Here is a 16,301-nt window from a genome sequence, read left to right as displayed (position 1 = left end):
CTCAACAACAAACTAATATGTATAAATTGGATGAACTGCTTGTAAATGATATATTTTTAGACAATTTTTAAATAGTTTTACAATAATTTTTATTACAGTATATCATGTACTACTACTACATAGGTGACTTGCAGCATGGCATAGTTTTAGTATTACTTGACCCTAAGGAGGTGTGAGAAAAAGAAAGCAGAAATGGTCAACTTCTTTTAATCCTTCCTCAGGCTCAGTAGCAGTCTGGAATATACTGTGATTATGGCAATAGATCAATGATATATATATGTAAAGGCAAATACAAGATTGATAGTACGTATAACAATTTGAGAAGGCATGGTTGGTTTCTAGGCAGCTTATACAAAATTCTCCCCTTGCATAATAAGTAGAATTTGAAAAATATTAAATAGGTGATAATTTTAAATAAAGAAAATGTTGTAGAGTCTTTTCTTCCATGGTGATATTTTTCATAATTCTTAATAGCCCTATTTTCTCTGCTTTGTAACAGAAGATTTTATACTATGGATATGTAACGTGCTGGTCTCGTTATTCTCAAGCAAGCGTTCACCACCAATCAAGGGGAGAATAGTGAGACTATCTAGTATGGGCTTACTACCATAAGTGATGCCATGATAAGGGGTTGGGTTTACCTGGCTGACATCCACCTGAGAGGCATTAGCCTGGAGGAAGATTGAAACCATAAACTTTAAACTTTAATTGTACTGTGTTTGGGCATTCTTAAATTTCTTTATTTAAGGGTCCCGGTTCTTGTTTAGGGTTGCTATGATATCATTGTAACATTGAATGTGTGTACATTTGAGTGATACTGTACTGAAATTGTCCGTATATGATCTGTATTGCAATGAGAATTGTCTTCTTTTAGGTATCGACATGAAATAGTGGAACATCATGGCTCTCTCTATGTTTTTGGTGGTGGGAGATCAGGTGCTGCTTGTGATCTGGCATCTCTGCCAACCTTTAATATTACCGAACGAACATGGACTCATGTGCAGACTCGACCTGATCCAGTCACTGCTTCCTTCCCTCAGCCCAGAAGATGCCATGTTGCTTGTAAAGTAAAAGACAGTAAGTAATGAAAGAAATGCTAATCTATGATTTTTGTGTGCAACTTATCAAGCTATAGTATTTTCTAAATTATCGGCAGCTACATGTATTGGCTAGCGATACCCCCTGCCCACTACCGGGGTAGAGAGGAACCAACTCGGCACGAAAATCAGTTGTTTCTGCTGGCTGGTGATATCAACAGCTAGTTCAGTAGCAGTGGGAATTTTGGAATTGCTTACTTCTTATTGAATATCTGTGGATGTTTGGTGAAGTACATACTGTATTGTTTTTAGTAGCCATTTGCCAATATTTAGCTATTGTTAGGCATTTTGTTGAAGATACTTAAATTTTGATTTTGTTGGAGTTGTCGAGTATTTGGCATGTCCGATACGGTTTCTCAGAATATTATAGATATTGCAGCAAAGGCTGCAATACTAGACTGATTAAGGCTTATTATTAATCCTCATTCAGTTTGTTTAGAGTGTAGAGGTCAAACTTGCTCTCCCACTTTGACTTGTGGGGAATGTGTTGAGTGGGTTAGTAAAACTTGGAAGACTTTAGCTAGCCATTTGAGTAAGTTAGAAAGGGACAAAAAGAGGAAGGCTGCTTCTTGAGCAAACGCTAAGAAACATTTAGCCAGTAAGGATTTGACTGATGGTATTGTCTTTCCTTCCACTTCTGTTCAACCTTCTATCTCTCCTAATCAACCTAATCCTAACCCTGACTCTTTTGCACCCGAACCCAATGCCGTTGCCAGCCTCGAAGCTCGAGTAGATCAGAAATTCTCTATCATGTTGCAGGCGATGGAGACTTTAAGAGTGTCTGTTAAGATATTGATGGTCAAGTTAGGTGTTCAAGTGAGTACCAGTGTGTGTTGTTGAGGAGGTGGCTGTTCGTCCCGCTGATTCTCCTAGGCAAAGGTCCCTGTCAAACTCCCCAGCACCTGGGAGGAGGCATACTGGTAGCCCAAGGGAGGTCAGTGGAGTCTGCCCACGAGCAGTCACCCCCCTCAGGCTGTCCTGTTGATAAGTCCCAGGCTATTACAGAGCGCCATTGGAAAGGCATCTTTAAGGAGGTGCCTCAACTTTCCTCAAGTGTGTCGAGCTTAGGGGAGTCTTCCCCCAGGTGCCAATGGCGCTTTTGATGAGGTCGCACATAGGAAAAGTTCTGACCATCCATTGGTGCTGGGTCTTCATCCTTATGTGCTCCCCTCTCTAGACTGTTCCTCTGAAATGCCTGCTGGTGTTGGACAATGCCCCTGCTCACCCTCCTGGCCTCGAGGAAGATATCCTAGCGGAGTATTCCTTCATCAAGGTTCTTTATCCTCTGCCTAACACCACCCCTTTCCTCCAGCCCATGGACCAGCAAGTGATATCAAACTTCAAGAAGCTGTATACGAAACATCTTTTCAAGAGATGTTTCGACATCACCGATACCACAAACCTCACTTTGCGTGAATTTTGGAAGGAGCATTTTGATATCGTGATATGCATCCGACTCATCGACCAAGCTTGGCAGGAGGTTTCGAGGCAAACCTTGAATTCCTCGTGGAGGAAACTCTGGCCTTATGCCGTATCCGCCTGAGACATCGAGGGATTCGACGTGGGCGAAGCTGGTGCTGCAGATTCAGGAACAGTTGACGATCCTGAAACTGTTTCGCAACCAGATCTTGACAAGATCGTTGCACTCAGCAAGTCCATGGGGTTGGTCGTCGACGAGGACGACATCAATGACCTTCTCGAGGAGCACCAAGAGGAGCTTACGACGGATGACCTGAAGGAGTTGGAGGCCATGCAACATAACGTCGTTCAAGAGGAGTTCTCTAGCAGCGGTGAGGAGGAGGACGAGGACTCTATGACAATGGCAAAAATTAAGGATGCTCTAGCTGTTTTTCATAAGGTGCAATCATTCGTAGAAAAGAGACACCCCGAAAAGGCTTACACAGGTCGTATGCTTGCACAGTTCAATGATGTTTGCCTGAGTCGTTTCAGAAACATTGTTAAAAGTAGGCAGAAGCAATCTTCCTTGGATAGTTATTTTTTAAAGAGGCCTTTAGTAGGAGGAGTAAGCAAAAAGTAAGAACCAAGTGATACTACAAAAAAACAGAAAGTTGAAAGTGGTGAAGAAGTTGAAATTTTGTAAAAAAAAAAAAAAAAAAAAAAAAAAAAATACAGTAGAGACCCGGTTCACGACCGTATTAGAACTCGACATAATCGGATTTCGCCACTAAATTTCCAATAAACTTTGTATCCGTTTTCAACCAAAAAACCAGTTTCCGACCCCCAACCGTATGATGTTTGTAAACAAAACTGTTTCCGCCAGCCGCCGCTAGTTGGCGTCATCCAGTGCTACCAAATGTAGCATAATTTCATGTTTTTTTAGCATAATTTGACCCAAGAATTGGAGCTTAGCATAATTTCTTTCACACTTAGGGTTCTAGTACAATTTTAGAATGTATTTTCACTAAAATTTTAAATAAAATGCAGAAAATTCCTCAATTTCATACACAGGTATAGTGAATGTATCTTCATAGTGAAATTGCCTCAAAAGCAGCACAATCAAATGAGTTAATTGCTAAGTTTGAACCCAACTAAGGAATGTTAAATTTTGTGAATATAAATAAATACCCACAGTGGCATGACAAACGATCAGTAAAGTGTTAATAATGTTTTTTCTTCATGAGTAAAGAATTACTTTTTTTTCCTTTTTTAAGTTTTATTTTTTTCAGTAGTTATCAAAATTTTAATTATATATGTCTGAAGTGATTTTCACACAATTTTCAAGTATTTATGCACTGTGTTTGTGATCTGTTAAAGAAAAATAGTGTTTCAGTGGCATGATAATGATCAAGTAATAAGTACGTATGTTTTTCTTCTTGAGTAGACTGGTTTGTTTGTTTACCTTTTTTTTAGTTTTAATTTTTCAGTAAATATCAGTAAATAACAAAATGTTATATTTGAAGTAATTTTCACACATTTTCAAGTATTTATTAATTGTTTATGTGACCTGTTAAAGAAAAATGGTTCTGAGTGGCATGATAATGATGCAGTAATAAGTAAAATTTGTTGTTTTTCTTCACATTTGTATGTGTGATCTTCACACATTTGTCAAATACGTAGTATAATAGTGATTGCATATCAAATAGTGTACTAGTGATTGCGTATGTGATCTATTAAAGAAAAATGGTGTTTTATAACGAGTTTCCTAACATGTAAAGATCATCAAATTATTAGTTATAATATTGTCTGTTCGTCACATTGTATCATTTCACCTAATATATAAATGTTTTAAATTTCCATTACATCGTTGTTTTAGCTCAAATGTATTAGAGAAATGAGATAATGATAGATAATTAGCATAATTCTGGCACAAAATTGCACCATATTTGGCATAAATTCTTGCTTGGACCGACTAGCATAATTTAGCAAAACGGTTGGTAACACTGGTGACGCCACTCAGCATTGTTTAAAGTCCGCAACTAATGTTTACAAACATTCAAACATGTGTTGTGTCTTGTACACCTTGCGCGCATTTCGTTTGCTTTTTCGATGGTATCAACTCTATACGCAGTTACCTTTTGATTCATCATGGGTCCCAACATTACTACTGGCTATCTATTAAAACCTTTTGCTATTGTTAACCTGAAATAATGGAAAAGTGTTTACATGGCATCTCGCGTTTTCCTTCTTCAAAATGTTTCCATCATTTCCAACTCCAAAATAAACCGTAAGTTTCGTCTATCCTCTCCTCTGCATGAAAGTGATGAGCGAAAAAAAGATTTAATCAAGCACCCTTGCTTTTTTTTTTTTTCAAGCGTAGACATATTCTAAAACCATGCTTACACTTGAGGCACGCGTTTCAGTAGCAAATGCAATACGTATTTCAGTGTTAGGTTTGGAGTGAAGCCAATGTTACGTACGTAGGTTACATGTGCGGTTCGGTAGCGAATGCAATCTTTAAGCTTTGTTAAGCTTGCCGGTAAAGAAGAAGTTAGTCATAGCTTATATCAGAGAAGCCACTATGCCATATTAAGTGCGTAGTACAGGGGGTCCTCGAGTTACGACGTTGATCCGTTCTTACGATGCGTCGTAACACGATTTTCAGCGTAAGTCGGAACATTGAAAAATACCACATGATTTAATGTAAATACCTATCAATAACAACGAGAGAACAATTCCTTACCTTTATTAGTTTGATTGGCTTGCACACTGGAGAGGAAGCTGCGGTGCTGGAGAGACTGGGGGAGGTTAGTGAAGAGAAAAAGAACCTCCAGAAGTTGCTGGAGATGCTGAGGCAGATGATTCTTGAGGTGAGGCAGAACATACTAGTACTGGAGATGCTGAGGCAGGTGATTCTTGAGGTGAGGCAGAACATACTACTGGAGATGTTGGGGCAGGTGAGTCTTTAGGTGAGGCAGAACCTACAGAAGGTGCTGGAGATACTGGGGCAGGTGAGTCTGGGTTAGCAGAACATTCAGAAGGTGCTGGAGATTGTGGGGCAGGCGAGTCTGGATTAGCAGAGGCAGCTGAGGTAGAGGGTACAGGATCTCCTGCAGGCCTCTCTACCTTCTTAAAATACTGCTCCAGGTTAGTCTGAACAGAGAGCGACCTCTTTTCATCCAAGATCTCCTTGTAACACTGCATCAAATCCATGACGCCTCTGGAAACCCTAGTGAACCTGTCCAAGTTGGGATCCTGAGCCTCAAAAGTTGACAACGCTTGCTGCAACTCTGCAAACCTCTTATCAAGTCCTGCCTTGTGAAAGCCTTAGGCTCTGGGGTGGGTGCTTCTTCTTCTTCCTCTATTATCTGCTTCTCCAGTTGTATCAGGTCCTCAGCAGATAACTCCTCGCCATGAGACTCCAGCAGCTCTGTAACATCATCAACCTCCATTTCCAATTGATTTCCTTACTCAGGGCAACAACGTTCTTGACAACTAGCTGAACTGTGTCCTCAAACCCATGGAAATCATTCACAAATTGAGGACAAATTTTCTTCCAGACACCATTCATGTTTGTTTTGCTTAACCTCCTCCCAGGAATTAGCAATGTTCTTTACAGCATCAAGGATGTTGTAGGATTTCCAAAAGTCCTTCAGAGTCAAGTCCTTCTTGGTTTCAGTTGCCTGTAAAGCCATAGCAATTGTCCTTCGTAGGTAGTAGGCCTTGAACGAAGCAATCACTCCTTGGTCCATAGGCTGTAAAAGGGCCGTGGTATTAGGTGGAAGGTAAACCACCTTGACATTAGGGTTGAAGTCTCCCAGCTGGGCAGGGTGTCCAGGGGCATTGTCCAGCACTAGCAACACCTTAAAGGGGATACCCTTGGAGGCGCAATACCGCTCCACACTTGGAACAAAATGGTTTACGAACCAGTCCTCAAACACTGCAAGTGTCACCCATGCCTTCTTGTTGGACTTCCAAATTACTGGTAGTTGACCCTTCCAAATGCCCTTGAGTGCCCTTGGATTTTCAGCCTGATACACCAACAAGGGCTTCAGTTTGAAGTCGCCAGCAGCATTACCCCCAAGAAGTAAAGTTAGCCTCTCCTTGCTGGCTTTATGACCGGGTGCTGACTTCTCCTCCTTGGCGAGGTAAGTGCGGTTAGGCATACGTTTCCAAAACAAACCTGTCTCGTCTACGTTAAACACTTGCTGAGCAGAATAACCTCCCTCCTTAATTATCTCAGACAACGCTTTAGGAAATTCACTCGCTGCTTTCTCATCCCCACTAGCAGCTTCACCTTGCAATTTAAGGTTATGGTAATTGGCCCGAGCCTTAAATCGCATAAACCAACCCCTACTAGCCACAAACTCTTCACTTTCACTTCCCTCCCCCTTTTCTTTTCTTTTTTCAACGCTTCAAACAATCTTTTCGCCTTCTCCTGAATCACCATAAGGCTGACTGGGATACGCCGTTGATTTTGGTCTTCCAACCAAAAGCACCAATAACCTTTCCATTTCAATTATTAGACCACTACGCTGCTTAGTTATCACTGTCGCTTTCATAGGAGCAGATCCTTTCACATGTTCAACGATGCGCTCTTTATCTTTGATAATGGTAGCAACGGTCGAACGGCTAAGGCCAAGCGAGCGGCCAATGTTTGTTGGCGTTTCTCCCTTCTCAGATCGCTTTATAATGTCCACTTTAATTTCCATGGTGATGGCCTTATTTCTTTTCTTCGATGCACTACCATCAGAAGAGTCCGCCTTGCGCTTGGGAGCCATAACAAAGAGCAAAAAGTTACAAAAACGATACAACACGAGGGAGAGAGAGGCAGTGTAAACAACCAAAATGGCGTATGGGCGAGGAATGAGCGTAGCGAAGCGACGCCGTCCTCTCCCCCACAAAGCGTATTCTTCCGCCGTGCGCCCGGAACTAGTTCGCGTTTGTTTACGTTGCTTACGACGCTAAACCGCGTAAGACGGAACGACGCAAAATATTATTTTTTATATTTTTATTGGGGGCGCGTTCGTAACCACGAAACATCGTAAGTCGAGACCAGCGTAACCCGAGGACTTACTGTAATTAAGAAATTAAGAAGAATCTTTTATGTCGTACTGTAATACGTCAATGTTTACGTGTAAGATTTGGTAGTGAAACCAGTTACATACGTAACATGTTCGGTTCGGTAACAACGCAATCTAAGCTTTTTAAGCGTGCTGGTAAAGAAGAGGTTAGCCTTAGCTTAACTCAGAAGCCGCTACGGTATACATTAATTATAGAAAATTAAGTAGATTCTTTATGTCTACTGTATAGTCATTGTTTACGTGTGAGATTTGGTAGTGAAACCACTGTCACATACGTAACGTGTTGCCGTTCGGATAGCGAACCGGAGAGTCAATATTAATCTTTGTTTTTTGAGCTTGCTGGTAAAGAGGAGGTTAGCCTTAGCTTAATCAGAGAAGCCGCTATGGTATAGAATAATTATAGAAATTAAGACGATTCTTTTATGTCTTCTGTAAAAAGACGTCAATGTTTACGTATGAGGTCTGGTAGTGACACAGTTTACATATGCAACGCGTGCGCGGTAACGAACGCAATCTGTATGCTTGGTTTATAAGCGTCATCGTTAAAAAAAAAAAAAAAAAAAAAAAAGTTAGCTTGATATTAAACTCAAGAGATGCTGGTACGTAATGGTATAGTAATTAAAGACATTAAGAAGATTCTTTTACTTATACATACGTATATATGTACCATGCAGTACTACCATAATAATTGTCAAATTCCAATAAGCTTGAAACCAGCCCTGATATTGGACAATTTGCCGTAAAAGACGCACCTTTTTTATAAGGACATTTATGAAACAAAATCGTTAGTATCATAACATTACATTTACTGAAAGATAATTTTCAAGCAATTTTGTATACAGTATTGCAGTCGACTCCGTAAAAGATTTACCATAAATTAATATCGAATGTAAACGTTTCTAGGCTTATAGCGACGTTATGGTTTCTTTACTACCATAGTCCTGATATAAACCACCAGGGCTGCGCTATGGTTTGTTTACATCCTTAAATGCCGACTTACTGTAGGCAAATTTTTGCAAGTTTTTGATAAATATAAATTGGGTTTAATTTTAATAGTTTATTAATTTACTGTAATAATTAGACTTGCTTTTCAATGTTTTTATTATGTTAGCAACACGTTTTATGCCTACCCACTACACTACGTTCTACTTACTATTTACCTAGGTAGCCAGTGGCGCTTGGTCAACAAATGTTGGACGCAGGCTAGTTTTCTTTTATACTGTATATTATACATTTAAAATGATAAATATACGTTTAACTTGATATTTATTTAACTTTTAACTTATTTAGTTGTAATTTACATGTAATGTATTGTATAAAAAGGCAAGGTTAGGGTAATAACTGATGGTCAAGAACGGATTAATCCATTTTCAGTTATTTCTTATGGGAAAACTTGATTCAGTTCTCGAAATAATCGAATTTCGACGCTCCTTCTGGAACAAATTATCGTCGAGAACCGAGGCTCTACTGTATATATAAAAAAGTAAAAAAAAAAAAAAAGTAAAAATAAAAAAAAAAAAAAAAGTTTTTAATTTTAGTTTTTGTAAAGTTGTGTTACACTTATTTGTTTACCAGATAGGTTAACAACACAATCTTGACATGCACAATTAGTCCAATCACTGCTATCAATAAGATTTTTTAGTTTTCTGTCTAGTTTCCTTTTCAGGGCATCTGTAGTCCTACGTAGTTTTTCGTAAATTTCCTGTCGCAGCGAGTCCTTCCAATCAGCCAGGGTGGAATGATTGAAAGAGATCCTTGTTTTTTCCAGTTCCTTGAGTTTTTCCTTCTCTTCTTGCTTGGCGGCTGCTATGTGCTGTTTCAACATCATGGCACTAAATTAATTGAAAGGGTGATTGTCATACCTTCTTAGATGGCGTGGCAGCAAGGATTTAGGGAGCACTTGTTCAAGAACTTAAGACGAATTCTGGTCGAATGTGCAGCCAGAATTCATCTTAAGTTCTTGAAGAAGTGCCTTTCTGAACAAGTGCTCCCTAAATCCTTGCTGCCACGCCATCTAAGAAGGTATGACAATCACCCATTCATTTAGTGCCATGATGTTGAAATTGTATAGCTTTAGCAGTGACGAACTGGTCAAGTTCTGGGGAGAAAATTTAACCAGTCTCTTCAGACCAACATAAAGTTAAATACATATATGACTTCTTGTTTTGAGAATGTCTGAAACAGGAACTAAAGGTAGTCATAGAGGAATGGTTTTATAGTACTAGGACAACTAGGTGTAACATCCCATCAACTATTATTGGTATTCACCTTGGTAATAAAGCAGTATCCAAGACGAGATGTTGGTGTGCCTTAGCAGGCAAGATCTTATCCACTGAGTGCGTTGTGTCTTTTAACCCAAGTAGCATATTTTGTGCTCTTTCATATGTGGTATGGTATGAGTGAAAGTAAGAGATTTGTGTAAGAAATTTCATCAGCAATAGTCTAAGTTTACTTGAATTTTTGTTTCTTCATTTTATTATACATATTCTTGGTGACATAGATTACTAAATGGGATTAAGAGCATAGATAAACTTCATAAAAAGGAGCTGTAGTCTGACTTTCACACAAATGAAATTTTCTTTGCAGTTTATGAAGTAAAATAACAGTACATACCGGAAAGGAAGGTGTGGCTCATGTTTGTATTTTTTTCAGGTGTTTTTATTCATGGTGGTTATGATGGTGCTGAAGCCTTTGCTGATCTTTGGAGGCTTGACTTAGTAACATTTGGTTGGCAAAAATTACCTTATAAATCTCCTGTTCCTCTTTACTTCCATTCTTCAGCTGTAACTGAGGTAATGTACTCAAATTTATACTTTGTACTCAAATTTATACTTAATTATCAAGCTGTTGCCAAGACTTTGATATATGTTGATTTTTTGTCACTCATAAATTTTATAAGTTTTTATTTCACATGTTTCATGAAGTGTTACAATAGTTTCCTTTATCATTATTTTGATGAATAATGTTAATGTTCAGAAAGCTGTAATTACTATTTTGTTCATGAAACTTACCTGTCAGATATATATATAGCTGTATTTTCTGAAGTCCGACAGAATTTTAAAAAATTCCGACACACGCAGTGGTCGGTCAGGTGGTTAGTACCCATTCCCGCCGCTGGGAGGCGGGTATCAGGAACCATTCCCATTTTCTATTCATAATTTTTCTGTCGCCGGTGCTGAAAACACCTGTTTTCAGTACCTCCGTCTTAGGATTTTGGAAACAATCATTGCCGCTAAGTATCCTAATTGTCTTTTGATTTATTTACTTGGATTTGTGGGATTTGTGGCTAGGCATACGCTATCTTAAATTGATTTGAATTTGATTCATTTTTGCATAAAATATCTGAATCTAGTTAGGCTAGTTTCAGACGGGGTTGTCTGCAAAGATAGGGTGTGGCTACCGAAAGCTTCGGTAGATCCGCACTTGTATGTACTGAGGGGTATGGGTCTTGCTTCTTTGTTGAGATTTGTCATGTAAGGAGTGTGAGACTTTGTCTTTTCCGTAAGGAAGACGTATGATTCGTATGTACGCAATTAATCAGTAAACATGTCTAATTCCGTAAGGAAGACGTATGATTCGTATGTACGCAATTAATCAGTAACAAAAGTCAGGGTAGTGAACCTGCTAACCTTCCTGTAGACTTTATTTTGCTTAACCCTGTAGTATGGCCTACGGGCTATGAATTTGTCTACGAGAGGTGCTCGCTCTCCTTCATTGCTGTGAAGTGCTACTTCTGTAATTGTTACTCCTAACCCTGCATTGTTGCCTTCGGGCCCTAAGCAGTGTCTGTAGAGGAATTGCCCTTTCTCTGATACTCTTTCGATTCGTAACTTAGAATCGAAAGTGCTTGCTTAAGAGAGTAAAAGTGAAGTGCAGAAGTGCAGTGATACCCCTTGTGTAGTGGAGGGTGCGTCAGATCGGCCTCGTTTCGCCTCTAGGCCGGGACCTCTACTTGACTCCCAGGACCCGGGGAGGGAGCATGTCGAAAGCCTAAGGAGGGTTACAAGGAACCCCCACCGATCTGGCGTGCCTTCGGCAGTTTCTGATGAAAATCCCCAGACTGCCAAAGTGCGTGCGCGTGCACGAATCCTGAAAGATTGCTTCTCGTCCGCCGAAGCGTCCTCCCCGTGCAGGGGTTGGAGCTTTCGGAAGGACTCGCGCCTCTAAATAGAAGCTTTATAGAAGAGGACGCTTCACGTCCTCTCTCTCTCTCTCGTTATGTGTTTCAGTGAGAAGTAAGAAGGCGAACGTCGCCTGAACTCGTGTCCGTCTTTCCACCGAGAAATACGTAAAAGAAGTCATAGTAGCAGGAAGCTTTTGAGAGCAGACGTCCAAGCCAGGTGCGCGCGGGTGCACGCCAAGCGCGCGCCAGTGGACGCCGAGCGCGCGCTCCAGTGGACGCCGAGCGCTCGCCAGTGGACGCCGAGCGTGCACCAGCGCACGCCAGGTGTGTCGCCTGGCTGAACGTTTCTGTTGAACTCTTCAAGCTCTTGTTTCAGATTTGGGCCTAAAGAACTTTTACCTCTACCTTCGGTGATACCTTCTACCTCACCTGCAAAGAATGTGAAGTAGGCAGTGCTTCGGAGGAAGCTTAAAGTGAACAGACAACTTCTTCTTCGAAACCCAGCAAGACATCGGGTTTCGTGAATTCAAGAGGTCTCTGTCAATTAATATTGCTTTTCGCATAGGTGGATGGAGTTAAGGAAAGCTCAAGGGAAGATCTCGTTTGCTCTACCGCAAGCTTTGCCATTCTGCCAATAAATTTAAGTTGCCACTACCGCAGTCAAGACTTTGGGATAAGGCAGTTACGGGTTATAAAGGCTCATGTCCTGCACGTCAGGACTCTCGGCAACGTTCAGTAGGATTCTTGCAAAGGCACTCATCAAAAGGACGCTCTTCAGGAAAGCGCAAGGCAGGACTTCCTTTGCCATACTGCCAATAAATTTTAAGCTTTAGCAGGCATTAGTTGTGATACGGGAGAGGAAGCTGGTTGGAGAGTTTCTTCCTCTTCCCAGGATAATTTTGCAAGCTTTTTAGCCCATCTGAAAGGGTTTTTCAGATGATAGATTTTTTTTTAGTTTCTAGTCGGGACTACGCTGCCGTATTGAACATCGTCGTTCTACCTGCCGTAAGCCCAGTCTCTTAACAGGATTCTTGCCCCTTCCTCGTTTGAGACGGGAATCGGAAAAATTAAATGCTCGACTTCCTGGATTACGTTTTGTCAATTCAGTGACTTTCCCCCATTGACAATATACTATCGTTTTGTCAAGTAAGTGGGTATCCCCTCATTGACAAAATATCTCTTTGTCCCGCAAATGGGTTAGTTCTCATTGACAAACATCTCATTAACTTGATATTGCGTAAGCGAATAAGCTCTTATTGACAAGATTCGGAAGAGCTCTCATTCGTCATTCGCAGACTCGTACAAGAAATAGACTTGTAGACTACGTCAATGAACGCTTATGTCCAATAACATAAGAATCTTGAGCTGACTGCTTCGATTCTCTTAAGTTTTGTTCATGAAACTTGCCTGTCAGATATGTATGTAGCTGTATTTCCGAATTCAGCTATATATATGTCTGCCAGGTAAGTATGAACAAACTTTATTGTGATATAATTTCATATTTTGCCTTGCGTTATTTTACTTCTGGTTGGTTCAAGTCATATACGCTTGCTGTAGTTACCTCTTCGGATGGCAACCGAGAGGTCTATTGTCTATTTTAAGGACATTTAATCGTTACTCCCTGCAGCCTTCCAGGAGTTTCCGATTTATCTTTTACCGTTGTATGGTAGTGTTCTGACTACACAAACGCATCTATATATTTAGCGTTTTCTGTTTCGCTTAAATATACCAGCTTGAGAGTCTTTCTGCTCAAAAAAATAACGGACCTATTTCTTCGTAGAATAGGGTAGCTGGCAACCCAGACATAAAGTTAAGAGACGACGTTCGTAAGCTGCTTGGCTTGCTGCTGTCACGCTGTGTCTGTCCTCCAGTCCAACCGAGCCAGTAACAGATCGTGCGCTGTCATGCGCTGTAGGTAACGTCTCTCTCTCCTGCGGGATTGACTGACTAACCGTATCTCTGTGCTGACGGTTACGTCTCTCCTGCAGGATTGACTGACTAACTGTATCTCTGTCCTACAATCACGGACTTTAGCCTAAGATTGAGGGGATTTCTTACGTGAATGAATAAACGTTGCATTCGTTTTGCCTTACTATGTTCAACAGAGTTATCTCTTAATCCTTTCGGTGCTCGTTACTGCACGGTATGGAACTACGAGTCTACCGCAACATTGCACTTTTATATGCTCTCCTGCTTAGGCAAAGCGCAGCCTTATTAGGGAAGTAAGCATACTCGGGGAGGGAATGGATGAGCTTGCTGGGGACCATTTCCTTCCTGAAGAAGTTTGTTTCCCGAATAGACTGCAATTCAGACCACAGTTTTTTCCTACCGGGAAAACTGAAATATTATTCAAGATCGAGGAATGATTCTGAACATCTCTCAGTGCGTCTATCACCTGAGGTGATAGAAAGAAGGTGCCGGACATCTGGATAGGGTTTCAGATGTCCTGGATCTTAATCTGAAAGAAGTAAAGCGATTCGGTAGTACCTCCAGTCCTCGAAACAGTTTTTTTGGGAACCCAGTTGCGGTCCAGATCAACTCTGATATTCCACAGCTCTCATATCTTAAGAAGTATCTTCTCTGCGGTCCTTGTTCGAGTTTACGAGAAAGAGCCTATTATAACAACAGGCGGTAGAATGTAACGATCCTCTACAGGTTCGTTACAGGATTGCAAAAGTCCGTACGAATCGTCTCGATCGACGGCAGCAACTATTCACTTCCGAGTGGAATCTTTCTTTAGAAGTAAGGGGGAAAAAGTGAGAGTTGTGTAGACTTTAGGGACGCCCTTTCATTCTTCTCTTCGATATGTTGAGGACGAAGAGGCTTCTTCTTCTCTGCTCCCTTATTCTCGATCCGGGATCGGTACCTTTAAACGCCATCCTATGATATTTGAACGGGGATGGATGTTTAGTCTCTTCCCCTTTGTCAATCGCTTGAGGAAATGTAATAAGAGGATTTATGACGTCACAGGGAGCGACAATGAACGCTGATCGCCCCATGTTGGCCTTCAGGATCCTGGATTCACAGAGGTCACATACTTCCTAGTTCACTTTCCAAGGACCTTTTCGAGAGAGTCGGTCTACTCTAACTCGAAAGGTACCTATAACCTCTCCGCTCTGAGTTTGACTACGTTCAGACTATCGAGATGTTGACAGGAATAAGATTACCGTCTTCCATTTCCGTCTGAAGAATGGGATAAGCTGGCAGTCACAACTATTAAAGAATACGCAAAATATGTGTTGACGGCCTTTGGGCTCAGAGATTGCGTCTGTCAAACAAAACAAACAAAGCCCTTCACGATTTTTGAGTTCGTGGAATCTCGAAACTCGCTCACCATCTACTTTTTGTCTCACCTGTTTTCTCGGAGTCAGACACTCGTGCGAGATCAGGCGACATATAGTAGCCCTGAGTTTCTTGTTGACGAAGTCGGTTGCGTTTATACACCCCCGATGATCGTGTAACATGAGACCAGGTTGGACTGTCAGGCATTCTTCCTTCGGGACTGAATCGCCTTTTTGCTCCTCGCTCCTTTCTCCTGGCACCAGAAGCTCGAGTCAGGAGTTGATTCGCTGACGACGTTGGGTTGCGTTGATACACCCCCAAGGTTTGCTTAGATTGAATCGCCCAGGCAGTCAGACACTCATCCCTCAGCGAAGAATAGTGCCTTATGGTCTTCAGGGTACAGCCTTGCTGTCCTTGATTCGTCTGACTGGTCAACTGGTTCGGTCACCTGGACTTTAGTACAGACGTACTGACTGTGCATGTCCAGATCGAAGCTTTCAATATGGAACTTTGACGTAGTCTGAAGTTCTTGATGTCAAAGCATTCGAACCTCTCCTACCTGTTAACTTCTTGCATGTGATCAGGAAGGCCTTCTTCTAACCACCCTAGATACGACAAAGAGGGTTAGTGAAATTTTAAGCCATCGTCACAAGTTTTGGCTTTAGAGAACACAAGGCGGTGTGCTCTCTAAGCCTTCCGTTGTGGCCTAAGAATGGAAAACACCGTCTTGTCCTTGGGCCAGGATGCTTGGAAGCAAGGATGGCACAAGTTAGTGGGCAGGAGCCAGAGAGAGTCCTGTGCCCTGTCGGGTCTCTCAAGTTTTATCTACATAAAACTCAAGAAAGTCGAAGTCATTCGGGCAATCTGCAGTGTTCCGAAAAAGACCAGACTTGCCCATATCGAAGAACACCCTGGCTTTAGTGTTAAGGAGTTCTTTCAAAAATGCTCCTTCATTGTGTTTGCACAAAGAATTGAAATCTTTTTTATCTGAATGCTCACGAGGTGAGGGCGCGGCCTCGGAAGCATTTTCAACAGAGCATGGCACTCAGCAACATCCTGAGTACCATGTTTTAGCGAAGCAACTCTGTGTTCACTTCACACTCCCTGCGAGATGTGAAGATGGCATATGAGATCTGCTGCTCGCTAGGGCCATACGTGTCTGCAGAACACAATCTTGGGGGCAAGAAGTACCACTCATCCTATCCTGTAGAAAATGGTTAGGAAGAGCTCTTAATTTAGTTGTTGAGTCGCCGACAACGGCGACTTCTAACTCTTAAGCCTTAGTTAACACACCTTAACTTTGGCTAGGTTGGTCAG

At 41.3% G+C, this 16,301-nt stretch overlaps 1 protein-coding gene across 3 annotated transcripts in view; it reads left to right on the top strand.

Annotated features, from left to right (window-relative positions):
* Positions 1-16,301, top strand: part of LOC135219314 (kelch domain-containing protein 10-like) — a 95,471-nt gene that overhangs the window by 38,902 nt on the left and 40,268 nt on the right. For all 3 annotated transcript variants that reach the window (XM_064255980.1, XM_064255981.1, XM_064255979.1), the window contains exons 6-7: positions 875-1,077; positions 10,232-10,371. In XM_064255980.1, coding sequence (XP_064112050.1) covers positions 875-1,077; positions 10,232-10,371 — 343 coding nt within the window. The remainder of the gene's footprint in view (positions 1-874; positions 1,078-10,231; positions 10,372-16,301) is intronic.

This window comes from Macrobrachium nipponense, chromosome 1 (assembly GCF_015104395.2).
Source record: "Macrobrachium nipponense isolate FS-2020 chromosome 1, ASM1510439v2, whole genome shotgun sequence".
Lineage (NCBI taxonomy): Eukaryota > Metazoa > Arthropoda > Malacostraca > Decapoda > Palaemonidae > Macrobrachium > Macrobrachium nipponense.
The sequence above is the reverse complement of the archived record's forward strand: the minus strand, read 5'-3'. Positions and strand labels throughout refer to the sequence as shown.